We start from the raw sequence: 14,610 nt of genomic DNA, 5'->3' as shown, positions 1-14,610 counted from the left end.
TGGGACCTGATTTCTCCCTGGTCAAGACTTCAGGTGAGACTGCAGCCCTGGTTAGCAGTTTGATCAAAGCCTCTGGAAAGACCCAGAGCCAAAGGGCCTTTCTCAGCCGTGACCAGATCCCTGGTCCATGGGAATAAGATAATAAATGCTCATTGTTTTGCTAAGCTTTGGATTAATTTGTTAGGCAGCGTTAGATGACTAATATGGCCTCTCTTGTTCTCAGCCTGTTTGTTCCTCTATGGCATGGGTTAATGATACATCTCTGGGTGATTGTGTGGATGAACACAGCCTTGGGGACACCTCCCCAAGCTCCCTCTGGGGGCAGAGTAGGTGTTCTACAGCACATTCCTCCACACTGCTCTAGTTGCACAAATCAATGTCTAATTGCAAATTATGGCATGTACTGGGGAAGAAGAGAACAGTGAGCTGTGGAGCAGATGAGCAGGGGCCTGGCCTGTCTAGGGGGAAGAGGAGGCTTCTCAGAGGAGGTGAGTTTTCAGCTGAGGCCTCAGGATGAGGTGGAAGAGGCTTCATTTGTCTTCTTCCCTGTCCCCTCGCTGGCAGTCTCTTCCTTAGCACTTTGCTATTTCCCATCCTAGCATTTATCACAGTTCATGATTATTCACGTGTATCTGTCTCACCTGTTAGATCATAAGCTCCAAGAGGGCAAGAACTAGGTCACCACAGTACACAGAGTACCTAGCACAGTGCCAGGCACATAGCAGGCACTCAGGAAAAATGCCCTGAGTACATGAGTGGGAGTAGGCAAGGGCTAAGGGACAACACTACAGTCAGCTAGGACGGCATCAGGGACCGTCCTGAAAAGGAGCCTGGTGAATTCTAGCAACTGGGAGGGGCCCATCTGGCTGGAGCACAGGAAAGAAAGGGAAAAGTGAGTGCTTTGGATCAGGCTGGAGAGGTGGCCAGGACCATGCAGGCTTTGTAGGCATTGGAAAAGGCGTTGACATGGGCAATGGGGAGCCATGGAAGGAGCAAAGGGGAGGGCAAGCATGACCAGATTTGTTTCTTTGAGGGATCGCTGGGGCTACTGTGAGGAGAATGGGCTTGAGAGGGCAAGAGCGGAAGCAGAAAACCAGGAAGAAGGCTGCCTAGTGGTCCAGACCAGAGATGGGCGTGGCCAGGTCCAGGGTGGGCGCAGAGATGGGGAGAGTGGAAACGTGTCCAAGAGCAGGAGCAACATTGACAGCGCTTGGCGGTGGGCTGGCTGTGGACCTGCAGGAGAGAGGGGCCCGCCAGGCTGGCTGGATGGGGCAACCAGACACCAGCGCAGCTCAGCCTCCTCTAGACTGAGACAAGCGCAGTGCCCAAGGGAATTCCTCAAATTACATCTCCCAGAACATAAAACGTGGAAAAGTTCAAGGCTTTGTGATTTCTAAAAAGTCTTTAGGCCCCTGGAGAGCAAAACTCAGAAAAGCTTGGGCTTGGAGTGGTTGGTAAAACCACGAGCCCGTGTTTACAGATAGTGGCGGGTTATGTGGGGTGAGGGCGGCTCCGCTGTAGAGGTCCCGGGTCTCCACGCTGTGCCGGGCAGGACTTGATGCGCAGCTTCCTGGAGCGTTGATTTGACTCTGAGATTTTTACGGGGACAAAACATAATTTTTGTACTAAAGCAATGCATTATGAAATAGAATGCAAATTCACTCATATAAAATTTTCCGATGTAATACACAACTGCAAAGAAATCCTGTGCTTCCCCTCTGGCCTCAGCTCCAGCGCCCTGAAGGTCCGAGTTTGCTCTCCTTTGCCGTTAGGGATGTTGGGGAAAGGTTGAGAAGTTTTGACCAGGAAAAGCATCTCAGCTTTAAAGTCAGCCAGACTTGGGCTCTGCCACCTCTTTGCTGTGTGACCTTGAGCAAGATACTGTCTCTCTCTGAGCCCAAGCATCAGTTTTGGTTGCCCTTGAAAGCACCTACCTTTCTCAGGCGGACTCTGACCAGCTGTTCCTCTCAAACTGGCTTTTCAACTCTCACAACCTTACCTTTTTACCGTTTGCTGGAAGAAAATTGAAGTTTGTTCATCTTCTAGATGGCAGCATCTTGCCTAAAATAATTTCTATGGGAGCTCATAGGAAATGGAAAAGTTGAAATCAATGATTACAGAAACAAATAATTATGGGGGACCCCCCACACCATGTTCAGTGTAGGATATGATGGTAAAATTTAAATTCTTAGAGGCCTTGTATCAACTCTTCAAAATCCTTCAAATGATGTGCTACACTGCTCTACGTGAAAGAAAGCATTAGAGAGCTCTTGACTTCACCCCCATCAGACAATGTTACAGCAGTCCTGAGATCCTATTTTTAGTCAAATCTTCCCAAATCCTTTCTCTAGAGTTGGTGATAATCTATCCCACCACTGTGAATAATCTAGGAGCAGACAGTAATTTAAATACACGCACATACACAAAAAATGCTCCCCGCCCCCAGGGCCCATCCTGTTTTTCTAGCCCTTTCCATCCCACCCATCGCAATTCCATGTTAAAGGTCCGTAGGGCCAGGGGGCCTGAGGGACTTGAAAGGGCACCATGGCCTGTGTGGCTGCACTCCACCCAGGACAAGTCCTGCTGGATCCCAGAGGCAGACACCGTCCTCGGGTCGGCTCATGGGTCTCCTCCCTCCATATTTCTTGGCAGCAGCCCAGGGTGACTGGTGACAGAATCCCTGTGATTTCTGATGCTGTGGCAGCTGGGACAGGGAACTCTCTTCTCTGGTAATTCCCCTGGAAAACTCATGGGCACTTGGCCGGCTTCGCAAGGCTCCTCCGATGGGTGCTAGAGAAGCAGCTCATCCTGGGAGGTGGTGTGGTGCCCTGTGCACAGGACACAGATGACCCCGAAGGCCAAGTTGTAGCTAATATTCTTCTGCCCCGCCTTAAGTATCCCTCTCACTTTTGACTTCTACATGTTCCTTAAAATTTTCACTTAGAGATTCACTCCTATGTTTGAGAATTTCATTCATTCCTCATTTGTTCTGAGGACATAAGTATGTATCATCCAACACAGATGTACTGAGGGCCTGTTCTGGACTGGGCTTCACACTGGGTTCTGGGCATGTGGTTAAGACGAAGCTTTTCCTCTTGAGAATTTCTCCTTGTAGTGGGGGAGAGAAGAGTGTAAACTACTAAGTGATGACTGTGACAAGGCAGGTGCTCTCAGGAGCCTGTGAGAGAGGCTGGAAGCCCGGGGAAGAGCTCTGCTCTCTCTGCCTGGGAAGGCTGCATGGAGGAGGTGAGACAGGAAGTGGCCAGGGAAGAGACGGATGGAAAGACAACCATCAGGACAGAAGGAACCTCCCTAAAAGCACACCCAGGACTGGGGCTTATCCTACCCTGTGTCCTGCAGCTTGAGTGCATGTCCACACCACTGCAAGCTTGAGGGTTGAAGGTTGGCTGGCCAGGGGCTTCGTGTCTCTTAGGTAAAAGCCCCTGGAGTAGAAGCTCTGGATGATGACAGCTGTCCACAAGAGTCACTTTCTTGCTGGAGGGCAATGCTCAGACCCACCTCAGAGCAAATCAGACCGGTGCTCGCAACCCTTGCTGTGCACAGGGACAACCCAGGGGCCACGCTTGAATGTGGATTTGGCCGTTCTCACAAGCTCTCAGTGGATGCCTACGATGCGGGTCCTCAGACCACACATGGGCAGGGATCCACAACAGCACACTCCTCCCTTGATTCTGTCTGTAAGCTGTCTTCCATTTGCACTTGAGCCGTACAATCTGTCCCTAGATCATGATTCACCATCATGCTCCCTCAGCCTACAGCTGAGAGCTCTAACTCTGAAAGGAGACAGACATAGGAGCTGAGTGACCTTGGGAAAGCCTTTAACCTCTCTGAGCCTCATCTGTACAATGGGACAAGCACTCTTGCAAGGTTCTTAGGAAAGCTACCTGAGCTCTAATGAGCTTAGCACCCAGCAAGCATCCCACACGTTCACTTTTGTTCTTACAGTTCCTTTACTACTGAACTGTCCTCTGACAGTGACAGTGGTTCGATTTAGAGCCCAATGCACTTGAATTCTTGTCCAGGCTCAATCACTGACCGTCTCTGTAACCTCAGGCAAGCCACATTTTCACACTGAGCTGCAGCTTCCTCCTATAAAAGGGAATTAGGAAACACTTTCTGGGTCACAGGTTGTGGGGACAACTCAGTGACGCACAGCGGCTGGTAAGCAGTATTCTGGTACCCCATGAGGAACCTAACTCCCTTGTTCATGCACCTGTTCCTTCAACACCGAACACCACCTGCTTTGTGCCAGCCCCTGGCTAGGCACAGGGAGTTAGAGACAAGGACACGGGGCTCCTGCCCTCAGCGTGTGCTCTGTCCATGGTGCTGGAGAGCAGGCGGGGACCTGAGGCTCCCTCTCTTGGATCTGTGAATTCAGTGTCCCATGCATAACTGAGTCCCGCAGAAAGCCCAGCAGCCGCCAGCGAGGGGTGAGCAAGTTCTGGCACGAAAAGGCACGGCAACAGTGCCAGCATCTTCTAGAGACTCCAGTCAAGGGAAATGGGGGAGCCTATGATTTTGGAGATGTCTGAGATGTTCCCATGGAAGGCCTTTGGCCAGACTGGCATTTACAGCCTTGGAGCACAGGCCTCCCAAGTGGCCTGGCTGCTCTTGGGCCAACAGCAGGGGTGGGCCAGGCATCTGTCCCCCAGTGAAGGGGGTGGGAGTGGGGCTGGAATGCCTGGCACCTTTTCAGCTGAGGCGATGGCAGGGAAGCTGCTCCAAGATATTTCCTGTAATCCCTGTCTGGCCAGCCTCCTTACCTGGAGAATAGGACTCAGGTTGTGACACCAAGATTTAAGGTTAGAGACCAATGGGAACCCCTTCAGAGAGCAGGAGCCAGTGGTGGCAGTGTCAGGGGCAGGTGCTCATACAAGAACCAGAGTTAATGAACTTGGAGAAAACCCAGTAAGTGCGGGGGCCAAGTACGTTTCTTCAGAGGCTTGAAGACAGTTACATGGGTAAAGGATTTGACAATTCCCATTGTTCTTTGGGACACCAAGGGTAAGGATCAATGAGGTGCCAGGAAGAGGGGGTTTCTAATTTTTGAATAAAGTATTTCTTTCTGGTTACAGAAAGCATGTTAATCACAGAAACTTTGGAAAATATAGGAAAGCATAAAGTAGAAAATAAAAAATCCTACAGCCTGGAGATAACCACTGTCCACACGGCAGAGCTCTTCTCCACTTTTATGCATCCCGGCATTCCTGAGACACAGGATCCACGCCCACGGATGGCCTGGTTTCCCACAAGGGGGTGATGCTTAGGTTGGAGAAAACACGGAATTTGGATAAGTGTGCAGGTGTATCGGGCAGCAATTGCTATCATGCTGTGTAACAAGCAACCTCAAACTTGCCCTGGCATACAGGTAGAAGAAGCATTTGTTTTCTCACAAGTATGTGGCTTGGCTGAGGACTGACGGATTTAGGTGCATCCCAGCTGCAGGTTGGGTCCAGGTCTGCTCCTCGTGACTCGCATCCTCTTGGAACGAGGTGGGCTCCCTGAGGCAGGTTCTCTTCACGGGTGAGCTCACGGGTGGTAAGTGCACTGCACAGTCATGTTTGAAGCCTCTGTGTCATAATCCACTGCTTTCTTACTGGCCAAAGCACACAGCCAACCCAAGTCAAGAGATGGGGATGACTATTCTGTCCACCAGGAGGCCCCGGCCAGAGTGTGGATGTATACTACTGCCTCAGCGGAGTGGAGACGAGGGGCTGATCATTTAGTCTACCACGCTCGGTGGGTCTAATATTTGCTGCTATCCCCAAGCGTCCTGATCCTCCTGCTTAGAACACTGTTTTAGTAGATTTCCTTCTACTCTTATATAGTATAATTTTTACTAAATTGAGTTTCTATTCTACCTTTTTTAAACCCCTTCTTGGTTTTTGTGTTCACTTTATACCTTGTAAATTTTTCTACATTAAGTATTTTTGAAAGTATGTTAATGCTGCAGAATCATAGCATGTTTTGCATCATTCATTAATCTCTTCTTCTAGGATATGTAGGTTTTTCCAGTTGGGGCTACTATCAATAACAACGTGATGAACATCTTTGTACAGAAACTTTGTTGGCATCTGTCATGGGCATTTCTTGCTTCTGTTTGCCCAGTACCAACCCCACCTCCCTCTGAATCAGTGAGTCAGTGCCCTGATTTCCCTTTGGGGGAACCACCACTCACCTACTTTGAGTTAATGTAGCTCATGTGGCATCCATCACTGGGTCCTGGGGAATGGCCTCTAGCCATGAAAGATATTCCATCTCACTAAAACTCAAAAATTGGACCCGGGCCTGGCCATCCAGAGTATGAAATCCCCCTCATTACAGAGATTAGTTCAGGAATGACACAGTGCCTAGGCCTGGCCAATTAATAGTTGTCTAAAAAGAGGCATATGACCCAAGGTGATCCAATCAGAGTGGATCCTGAGACTGGCCAAGGAGTAGCTGGGAAGAGACATTTCCTCTTCTCTGAATCCAGCTTCAGAGGGTGCTGGCAATCCTGAGATTGCCAGCAGTGTCTTGTCTGCGCTGAGCCTAAGAATAAAGCCAAGACCTGGGCGATCAAACCCAGAAACAAGGAGACTGGATTCTGCTGACATTGTTCTCCTGATGAACTGTGCCTCCAGCAGGAATCCCTGCTCTTTGCAGTTTCAGAAGCCAATGCCTTTCATTTGTCTCCTAAACCGAGTTGTGCTTTCTGTCACTTTCAACCAAATAATAGCTCGGTGTTATTGAGAGAAGTTCCTGAGCTGGAATTACAGTCGTCTCTCAGCATCTGTGGGGGACTGGTTTCAGGACCCCCCGCCCCCCCCAACACATACCAAAATCCTCAGATACTCAAGTCCCTGGAATGAAAATGGTGTCAGATTGTATGCGCATCCCCTCATATACTTTGAATCATCTCTAGATTACTTTCAATACCTAATACTATGTGCTGTATAGTTGTTGTACTATATTTTAAAAATTTGTATTATTTTTTATTGTATCTTTAATTTTTAATGTTTTTCTTTTTTTCTGAAAATTTTTTTTTTTTAGATGGAGGTTTGCTGTTGTTGCCCAGGCTGGAGTGCAATGGTGCTATCTTGGCTCACTGCAACCTCCTCGTCCTGGGTTAAAGCAATTCTCCTGCCTCAGCCTCCCAAGTAGCTGGGATTACAGGTGTGCACCACCATGCCCAGATAAATTTTAAAAATATTTTTAGTAGAGATGGGTTTTTTCTGCATTGCTTCATCTGGGGCTGGTTGAATCTGGAACATTGTTGATGTGTGGTTGGTTGAATCCAAAGGTGTGGAACCCATGTATGTAGAGGGCCGACCACACTGAGCCAAAGGACATTTTTTAAGCCTCTCAAGAACTCTTAGCAAATTGCGTTCCAGAGAGTTTATGCAAACAATTCCATGGTGAGCCTAAAAGCATGTCTATTAGCTTTAAGTTATTTTGACAGGCAATAATTGTATGATTGAAATATTTTTATGTTTATAGGCCATTTTAATTTATTTCATGATTTGCTGAAAATGAGCAACTCATGTCATTTTTTTGACTGTGTAAGAGCTCTTTAAATATCAAAAACATTGATCCCTTCCCAAATTCCTCACCATTTAGCACCAGCTTAGTGTCTTTGGATATTTGGATGTGCTCTGAAGTAGATGTATTTATAACTTTTATGTGGTTAGATAGTTTCTGGGTGTTACTCCTATCGTTCTCGTGCTTCCAAAGTTCTTCCCCATTGAAGATCAGGTGAGTATGGACCAAGTTTTCTTCTTTTTGACATTCAGGGCTGGGCGCAGTAGCTCACACCTGTAATCCCAGCACTGCAGGAGGCCAAGGCAGGTGGATCACTTGAGATCAGGAGTTTGAGACCAGCCTGACCAACATGGTGAAAACCCATCTTTACTAAAAACATACCAATTAGCTGGGCATGATGGCAGGCGCTTGTAATCTCAGCTACTCAGGAGGTTGAGGCAGGAGACTCCTTGAACCTGGGAAGAGGAGGTTGCAGTGAGCTGAGATTGTGCCACTGCACTCTAGCCTGGGCTACAGAGTGAGATTCTGTCCAAAGGAAGAAAGAAAGGAAGGAAGGAAGGAGGGAGGGAAGAAAGAAAGAAAGAAAGAGAGAGACAGAGAGAGAGAGAGAGAAAGAAGGAAGGAAGGAAGAGAGAAAGAAAGAAAAGAAGAAAGAACAAAAGAAAGAGAAAGAAAGAGAGAGAGAGAAAGAAAGAAGGAAAGAAAGAGAAAGAAAGAGAGAGAGAGAAAGAAAGAAAGAAGGAAAGAAAGAAAGAAAGAAAGAAAGAGAGAGAGAAAGAAGGAAGGAAGAGAGAGAAAGAAAGAAAAGAAAGAAAGAGAGAGAAAGAAAGAAAGAAGGAAGGAAGGAAGGAAGGAAAAGAAAAGAAAAGAGAAAAGAAAAGAAAAGAAAGAAAGAAAGAAATGAAGGAAGGAAGAAAAGGGAGGCAGGGAGGAAAAGGAAGAGGTGGAGGAGAGAGAGAGAGAGGAAATTCAGATGCCCAGTGTTTCTCTGCCTGTGATTTCAGAGCTGTCTGCATTGGAGTCACCAGATTTCTGGGCCTCACCCTAGAATGAGAGTCTGAGAGGAAGGTGCAGTTCTCTCCATTTTTATCAAGTCTCTCATGTGGTTTCAGTAAACATTAAAGTTTGAAAACCACTGCTGTAAAGAATCATAGAACACAAGTTGAGAAAGAACACAGTTTGATTCCCCCTCCCAAGAGCCGGTTTCCCCAGCACCAGCCATTTGGTAATAATCCAGCTCTTCCAGGATGGTCCGTGGGAAGAATTTTCTCTTGCTTGAAGTTGCTTAAAGTTGGGATTCGTTGGAGGTAATGAGCTCTCGGTCTCAAAATGTCCAAGCCCAGGACTGTTGGTGTCTTGAGATCCCACGATCCATCCAACTGGGAGGTCAGATGAAATGACATTTCATAAGGTACCTGAACTAGTGCTTTTTTTTTTTCTCCAAATGCCCTCGAAAGTTTTTCTCCAGCTAATATTGAACCCACGAGAAAAGTGCTTTGAAGCTGCAGGGTCAGGGCAGAGCGAGCTTTCTATATGGCAAAAAGCCGAGAAAGGAGAGACAGCATTCTGGTACTTACCAGCAGCCTGAGGTAGTCATGCCACTGCATGTGATGCCCTGTGCCCCAGTCCTGCCCAGAGGAGGCTGGGAGCTCCCAAGATACCCAGATGCTGACTGCAAATGTAGATTGGTGGCCAGGCCATTGCCACGCCAAGCAACGGCTCCAATCATGCTCCTTGTGATTGAGCTAGATCAAGCACGACAGGTGCACAGCAGGCAGGTGACAGGGGACAGAATGACATAGAGTCCTCGAAGGCACAGCCATCAAGCCAGAGAACTGTGCCCTGGGTGTAGAAGGCAGTGCCCTCCAGCACTTTCCGGGAAGTCAGACAGGGCTCAGGCAGCCCTCCTGGAATGCCTGGTTCAGATCCATCTTGCAGAGGGAATTCCGAAGTCCAGGCGGGGGAAGTTGGTGGTCACAGTGGAGCAGTGCCTGGCTTTAGCACGTAGGTTTTGCCATTACTCTAAAGCAGTGGTTCTCAAAATGTAACCCCAGGACCAACAGCATCTGCTGCATCCTGGGACTTGTTAGAAATGCAGATTCTAGGGCCTGGACGCTCTGGAGGTGGCCCACACTTTGCACTGATACAGGCCCTCCTGGTGCATGTTCAAACCTGAGACCCCTCGGCTTAATCCTCTGCAATGGGGAAGACTAACGGAATACTTTAGCTCGCTTTGGAAAGAGTGGGAAAGAGAGAACAGAGAGGCATGAGTGTGTGAGGCTCCCGTGCGGCCCTTGATGGAGTCTAAACCTCACAGCCTGGTGTTTGGAGCCTCACGTGGTCCCCCAGCCCACCTTCTCAGGCCGCTCCGGGGTCCTGCATGCCCCGGCCAAGCTCCAAGTCCCTACTCTGGCATTTCTGTTGCTTTTCTTTAGTGCAGCCTCTTCCTGCTGAAATCCCACTCCAGCCTTACCTGAGGTGCCCTCTTTTCTCTGAAGGTCTATGAGATCAGAAACTCAAAACAGCAGCTCCCTCCTGGCTCTCCTTTTAAGAGCTACACTACTTGCTGGGCACAGTGGCTCATACCTATAACCCCAGTACCTTGGGAGGCTGAGGTGGGTGGATCACTTGAGGTCAGGAGTTTGAGACCAGCCTGGCCAACATGGTGAAATCCCATCTCTACTAAAAATACAAAAATTAGCCAGATGTGATGGCACACGCCTGTAGTCCCAGCTATTTGGGAGGCTGAGGCAGGAAAATCACTTGAACCCAGGAGGTGGAGATTGCAGTGAGCAGAGATCAAGCCACTACACTCCAGCCTGGGTGACAGAGCAAGACTCAGTATCAAAAAAAGCCACCAAAATCCCCAAAATACAACTACACTACTCCGAAAACCTGGCCACACTCAGCCTTCCTCCTTCCGTGTATCTTCCCTATTTAACTCAGTGGCCAAGTCTGATTCACCCCTACCCCCTCCCGGCAGCACCTGGAGTCAGTCGGGCTCTCAGGGTTCTTGGCTGTCAGTCAGCATCTTTTCTAAAACTCTCCTTTGAAAGTTCATTTGCTGACTCACACCTGTTCACAGCTCAGCAGCTGCTCTTAACTTTCAACCTTTATCTAGATAAATTAAGAGCAGCCGACCTCTAGAGCTGAATTATTCTGGGGGCTGTGCTGGTTGCTAGGATGATTTTACCCCAGTGGCACAGTGAAAGCAAGCAAGTGCCTTCTGTGCAGACCTGGGTTTTCCAAACTTGACCTAGAATGTCAGCCTGGAGTGGGGGGCTTAGACATTCTCTCACTGACCCCCTTTTTTTAAGAAAAAGACAGGGTCTAGCTCTGACACCCATGCTGGAGTGCAGTGGCATGATCAGGCTCACTGCAGCCTTGACCTCCCAGGCTCAAGCGATCCTCCCACCTCAGCCTCCTAAGTAGCTGGAACCACAGGTATGTGCCACTGCACCTGGCTAATTTTTTACTTTTTATAGAGACAGGATGTCCCTATATTGTACAAGCTGGTCTGGAACTCCTGGGCTCAAGTGATTCTCCCGCCTCTGCCTCCCAAAGTGCTTGGGATTCCAGGCATGAGCCACTGTGTCTGGCACTCTCTCCCCATTTTACAGGTAGAAAGATCAGCCCAGAGAGGGGCCTCGCCTTGCCAAGGGCTCCCTGAGAGTACCATTCATCCCAGGCAGCTCAGACACCTGCAGGACGGGCAGAACGTACCAACCTGGTGCTCAACTTCCGGAAACCAGTGATGAGATGCTCCCTACATATTCAGCGCCCCCATTAGCTCTGCAGTCTGCTGTGGGCAAGGTGAACTCCCATGGATCCCATGGCCCTGGTGGGTCTTAACAGAGCTCCTGTGACTGGGACATTCCCAGCAGCCAAGCATCTGTCCAAAGCTCCTCAGTCTCAGGAGCCCACCACGAAAGTGAGATGCAGCCCCAGCTCCCAGGTGGGGAGTCTTCAGCCCCAGGCCTTCCTGTCCCCAACTCAGGAAACTGCCTCTCTCTCCCCGATCCCAGGCAGGGCTCACCTGGATCCCTGCCAATCCCCCAGGATGGGGAGCAGCACCCCCAACCCCAGCTGGGTCCAGGACCGTGCCCACCCCAGTACCCCCAACCCCAGCTGGGTCCAGGACCCTGCCCACCCCCTCAGTGCCCCCAGACTCTCTCCTGCTGGCTTGGAGGTGTCGGTGGCAAGAAAAGGAGGCCAGACAGGTAAGGAGAGGTCATGATGCCTCGGGGCCGGCACGGCGCAGGCCAGTCAGTGCAGGCTGGAGCACTCTGAAGTACGGGGGCTGGGAAAGGGGGTCCTGGGGGTAGAAAGCCGGCTCCTTGGATGTTTCCTGAAGGGTCTGGGGTGTCTTCTGAGCTCCTGGTCCCTGAGGCTGTCCCATGACCGACACACTCTGGGTTCCATAAGCAGTGTGATCACTCTCACGGTCTCCATTTTGTCAAACATGAACTCCTAGGAGGAAAAATAAATCTCTCTCACCTGACAGTGTTTTGGCCTCTGGACGCCACTTCCCAGGGGCCAAGGCATCATCAAAGGTTGACCTACTTCTCCTTTAACTCTCACAAGGATCCTGCAAAGGATGTGGTATCAGTGCCACTGGGCAAATGAGCAAACTGCAGCTCAGAGAGGTTAAGTGACTTGTCTGATGTGGCACAGCCAGGAGGGACAGAGCTAGATGACTAGGAGTCCAGATCCTGGTGTGACTTCCTGAATGTGGTTGCTTGCCTCTTCTCACTGCCTCCTTCAAGAAGCCCACCCTGACTGTCCCCGGCCTCCATCTCTGAAGGGTATTTATTTCTTAAGGATCAGATGAGCCTCCATCTCCTGTTACCCAGCAGAGTGCTGAGCATATTCAGGTGGCTCAATTAGTATTGGCTCAGTGACTGACAGGTGTCAATCCAGCGGCCCAATCTGATTGTTGCTTGGGACCCTGTGGTATCACCACATAATTTCTTCCTTTTCCTTGGGAAGAAGATGAAATTAATACACTATGACGATTTAAACAAATGTGTCCTTACTCAGAAATCTCATTATCTCTTTGCAATATGAGTAAGTTACAAGCTGTATATAACTGGGGATGCCAATTACACAGACTTCAACTGAATGGTGCCCACTGAGTTGTGCCATGCAGCAGCCTCAATGCTGCCCTCCACAGTAGCCCTCCACAAACCTCGATGGGAAGTTCCTGGAGAAGCCCTTCTTAGCTGAGCCACGGGCTTGCTCACTGCCTGCTGCTCACTGGACACTAGGGAAGAGACCTGCCTTCAGTGTTCCTGGGGAGCTAAGAATCCTGTGTTTGGACATCTGCACTGAACCTGCCTCAAATGAGGTAAGGAAGTTCTGATTAGGATGAGGCCAGTGCTAGAGGCGGCAGATGGGAGGGTATGGAAAGGATGGGTCTTTGATGGTGCCGCTGAGCCTAGGATCACACCATGCCTGAAACCCGCCCACGCACCAAACTTCCACTCATGATACAAGACATGCCCTGGTAGAGGAGCCAAATGACCTCAGAAAAGAACAAAGTTGGAGGACTCACACTTCTCAATTTCAGTATTTACTACAAAGCCATGGTCATCAAGACAGTATAGTACTGGCATAAAAACAGGCATAGAGATGAATGGAATAGAATCAAGAATCCGGCCAGGCGCGGTGGCTCACGCCTGTAATACCAGCACTTTGGGAGGCCGAGGTGGGTGGATCACGAGGTCAAGAGATGGAGACCATCCTGGTCAACATGGTGAAACCCCATCTCTACTAAAACTACAAAAAATTAGCTGGGCATGGTGGCGCGTGCCCATAGTCCCAGCTACTCACTAGGCTGAGGCAGGAGAATTGCTTGAACCCAGGAGGCGGAGGTTGCGGTGAGCCGAGATCGCGCCATTGCACTCCAGCCTGGGTAACGAGAGCGAAACTCCATCTCCAAAAAAATAAAAATAAAAATAAAAAAATAAAATAAATAAAAATTAAAAAAAAGAATCCAGAAATAAACTTTTGTATTACAGTCAGTAGATTTTTGACAAGGGTACTGAGCACATTCAAAAAGGAAAAATAAGACTTTCTAAACAAATAGTATCAGGACAACTAGATATCCTCATGCAAAATAATGAAATCGGATTCCTACCTTACATCATATTCAAAAATTAACTAAAAATCAATAACAGACCTAAACAGCAGAACAAAACCCATCAACTTCTCACAAGAAGACACAGGTATAAATCTTCATGACCTTGGATTAGGCAATGGCTTTTTAGACATGACACCTAAAGGACAAGCACATACACAGACACAAAGTAAAGCTATTGGATTCTTGGCCAGGCGCAGTGGCTCACACCTGGAATCACAGCACTTTCGGAGGCCCAGGTGGGTGGATCACTTGAGGTCAGGAGTTTGAGACCAGCCTGGCCAATATGGTGAAACCCTGTTTCTACTGAAAAATACAAAGATTAGCCAGGTGTCGTGGCGCGTGCCTGCAGTCCCAGCTACTGGGGAGGCTGAGTCAGGGGAATCGCTTGAACCCAGGAGGCGGAAGTTACAGTGAGCTGAGCTGAGACGGCACCACTGCACTCTAGCCTGGCAACAGAGTGAGACTCTGTCTGAAACAAGCAAACCAACAAACAAAGAAATTGGATTTCATCAAAATTCAAAACTTCTGTGCTGCAAAGGACACCATCAAGGAGGAAAAAGACAACATGCAAGGCAGGAGAAAATCTTTGCAATCATATACTGAATAAGGGACCTGTATCCAGAACACAAACTCAACTAAAAAAGACAAATAGGCAGGGCGTGGTGGCTCAGGCCTGTAATCTCAGCACTTTGGAAGGCCTAGCTGGGCAGATCACCTGAGGTCAGGAGTTCGAGACCAGCCTGGCCAACATGGTAAAACCCTGTTTCTAACAAAAATACACAAATTAGCTGGGTATGGTGGTGCATGCCTACAGTTCCAGCTACTCAGGAGGCTGAGGCAGGAGAATTGCTTGAACCCGGGAGGTGGAGGTGACCATGAGCCAACATCCCGCCACTGCACCCTAGTCTGGGCGACAAAGTGAGATT

General features: G+C 49.0%; 1 protein-coding gene across 1 annotated transcript in view; it reads right to left on the bottom strand.

Annotated features, from left to right (window-relative positions):
* Positions 1 to 11,720: 11,720 nt before the first annotated feature.
* The window catches only part of CCDC197 (coiled-coil domain containing 197), a 12,802-nt gene continuing 9,912 nt past the window's right edge, over positions 11,721 to 14,610 (bottom strand). The window contains exon 7 of the mRNA XM_037745147.1: positions 11,721 to 12,012. Coding sequence (XP_037601075.1) covers positions 11,809 to 12,012 — 204 coding nt within the window. The 3' untranslated portion in view covers positions 11,721 to 11,808. The remainder of the gene's footprint in view (positions 12,013 to 14,610) is intronic.

The sequence above is a fragment of the Cebus imitator genome, unplaced genomic scaffold, assembly GCF_001604975.1.
Source record: "Cebus imitator isolate Cc_AM_T3 unplaced genomic scaffold, Cebus_imitator-1.0 Scaffold193, whole genome shotgun sequence".
Taxonomy (NCBI): Eukaryota; Metazoa; Chordata; class Mammalia; order Primates; family Cebidae; genus Cebus; species Cebus imitator.
Note: the sequence above shows the minus strand (reverse complement) of the source record. Positions and strands in the feature narration are given on the sequence as shown.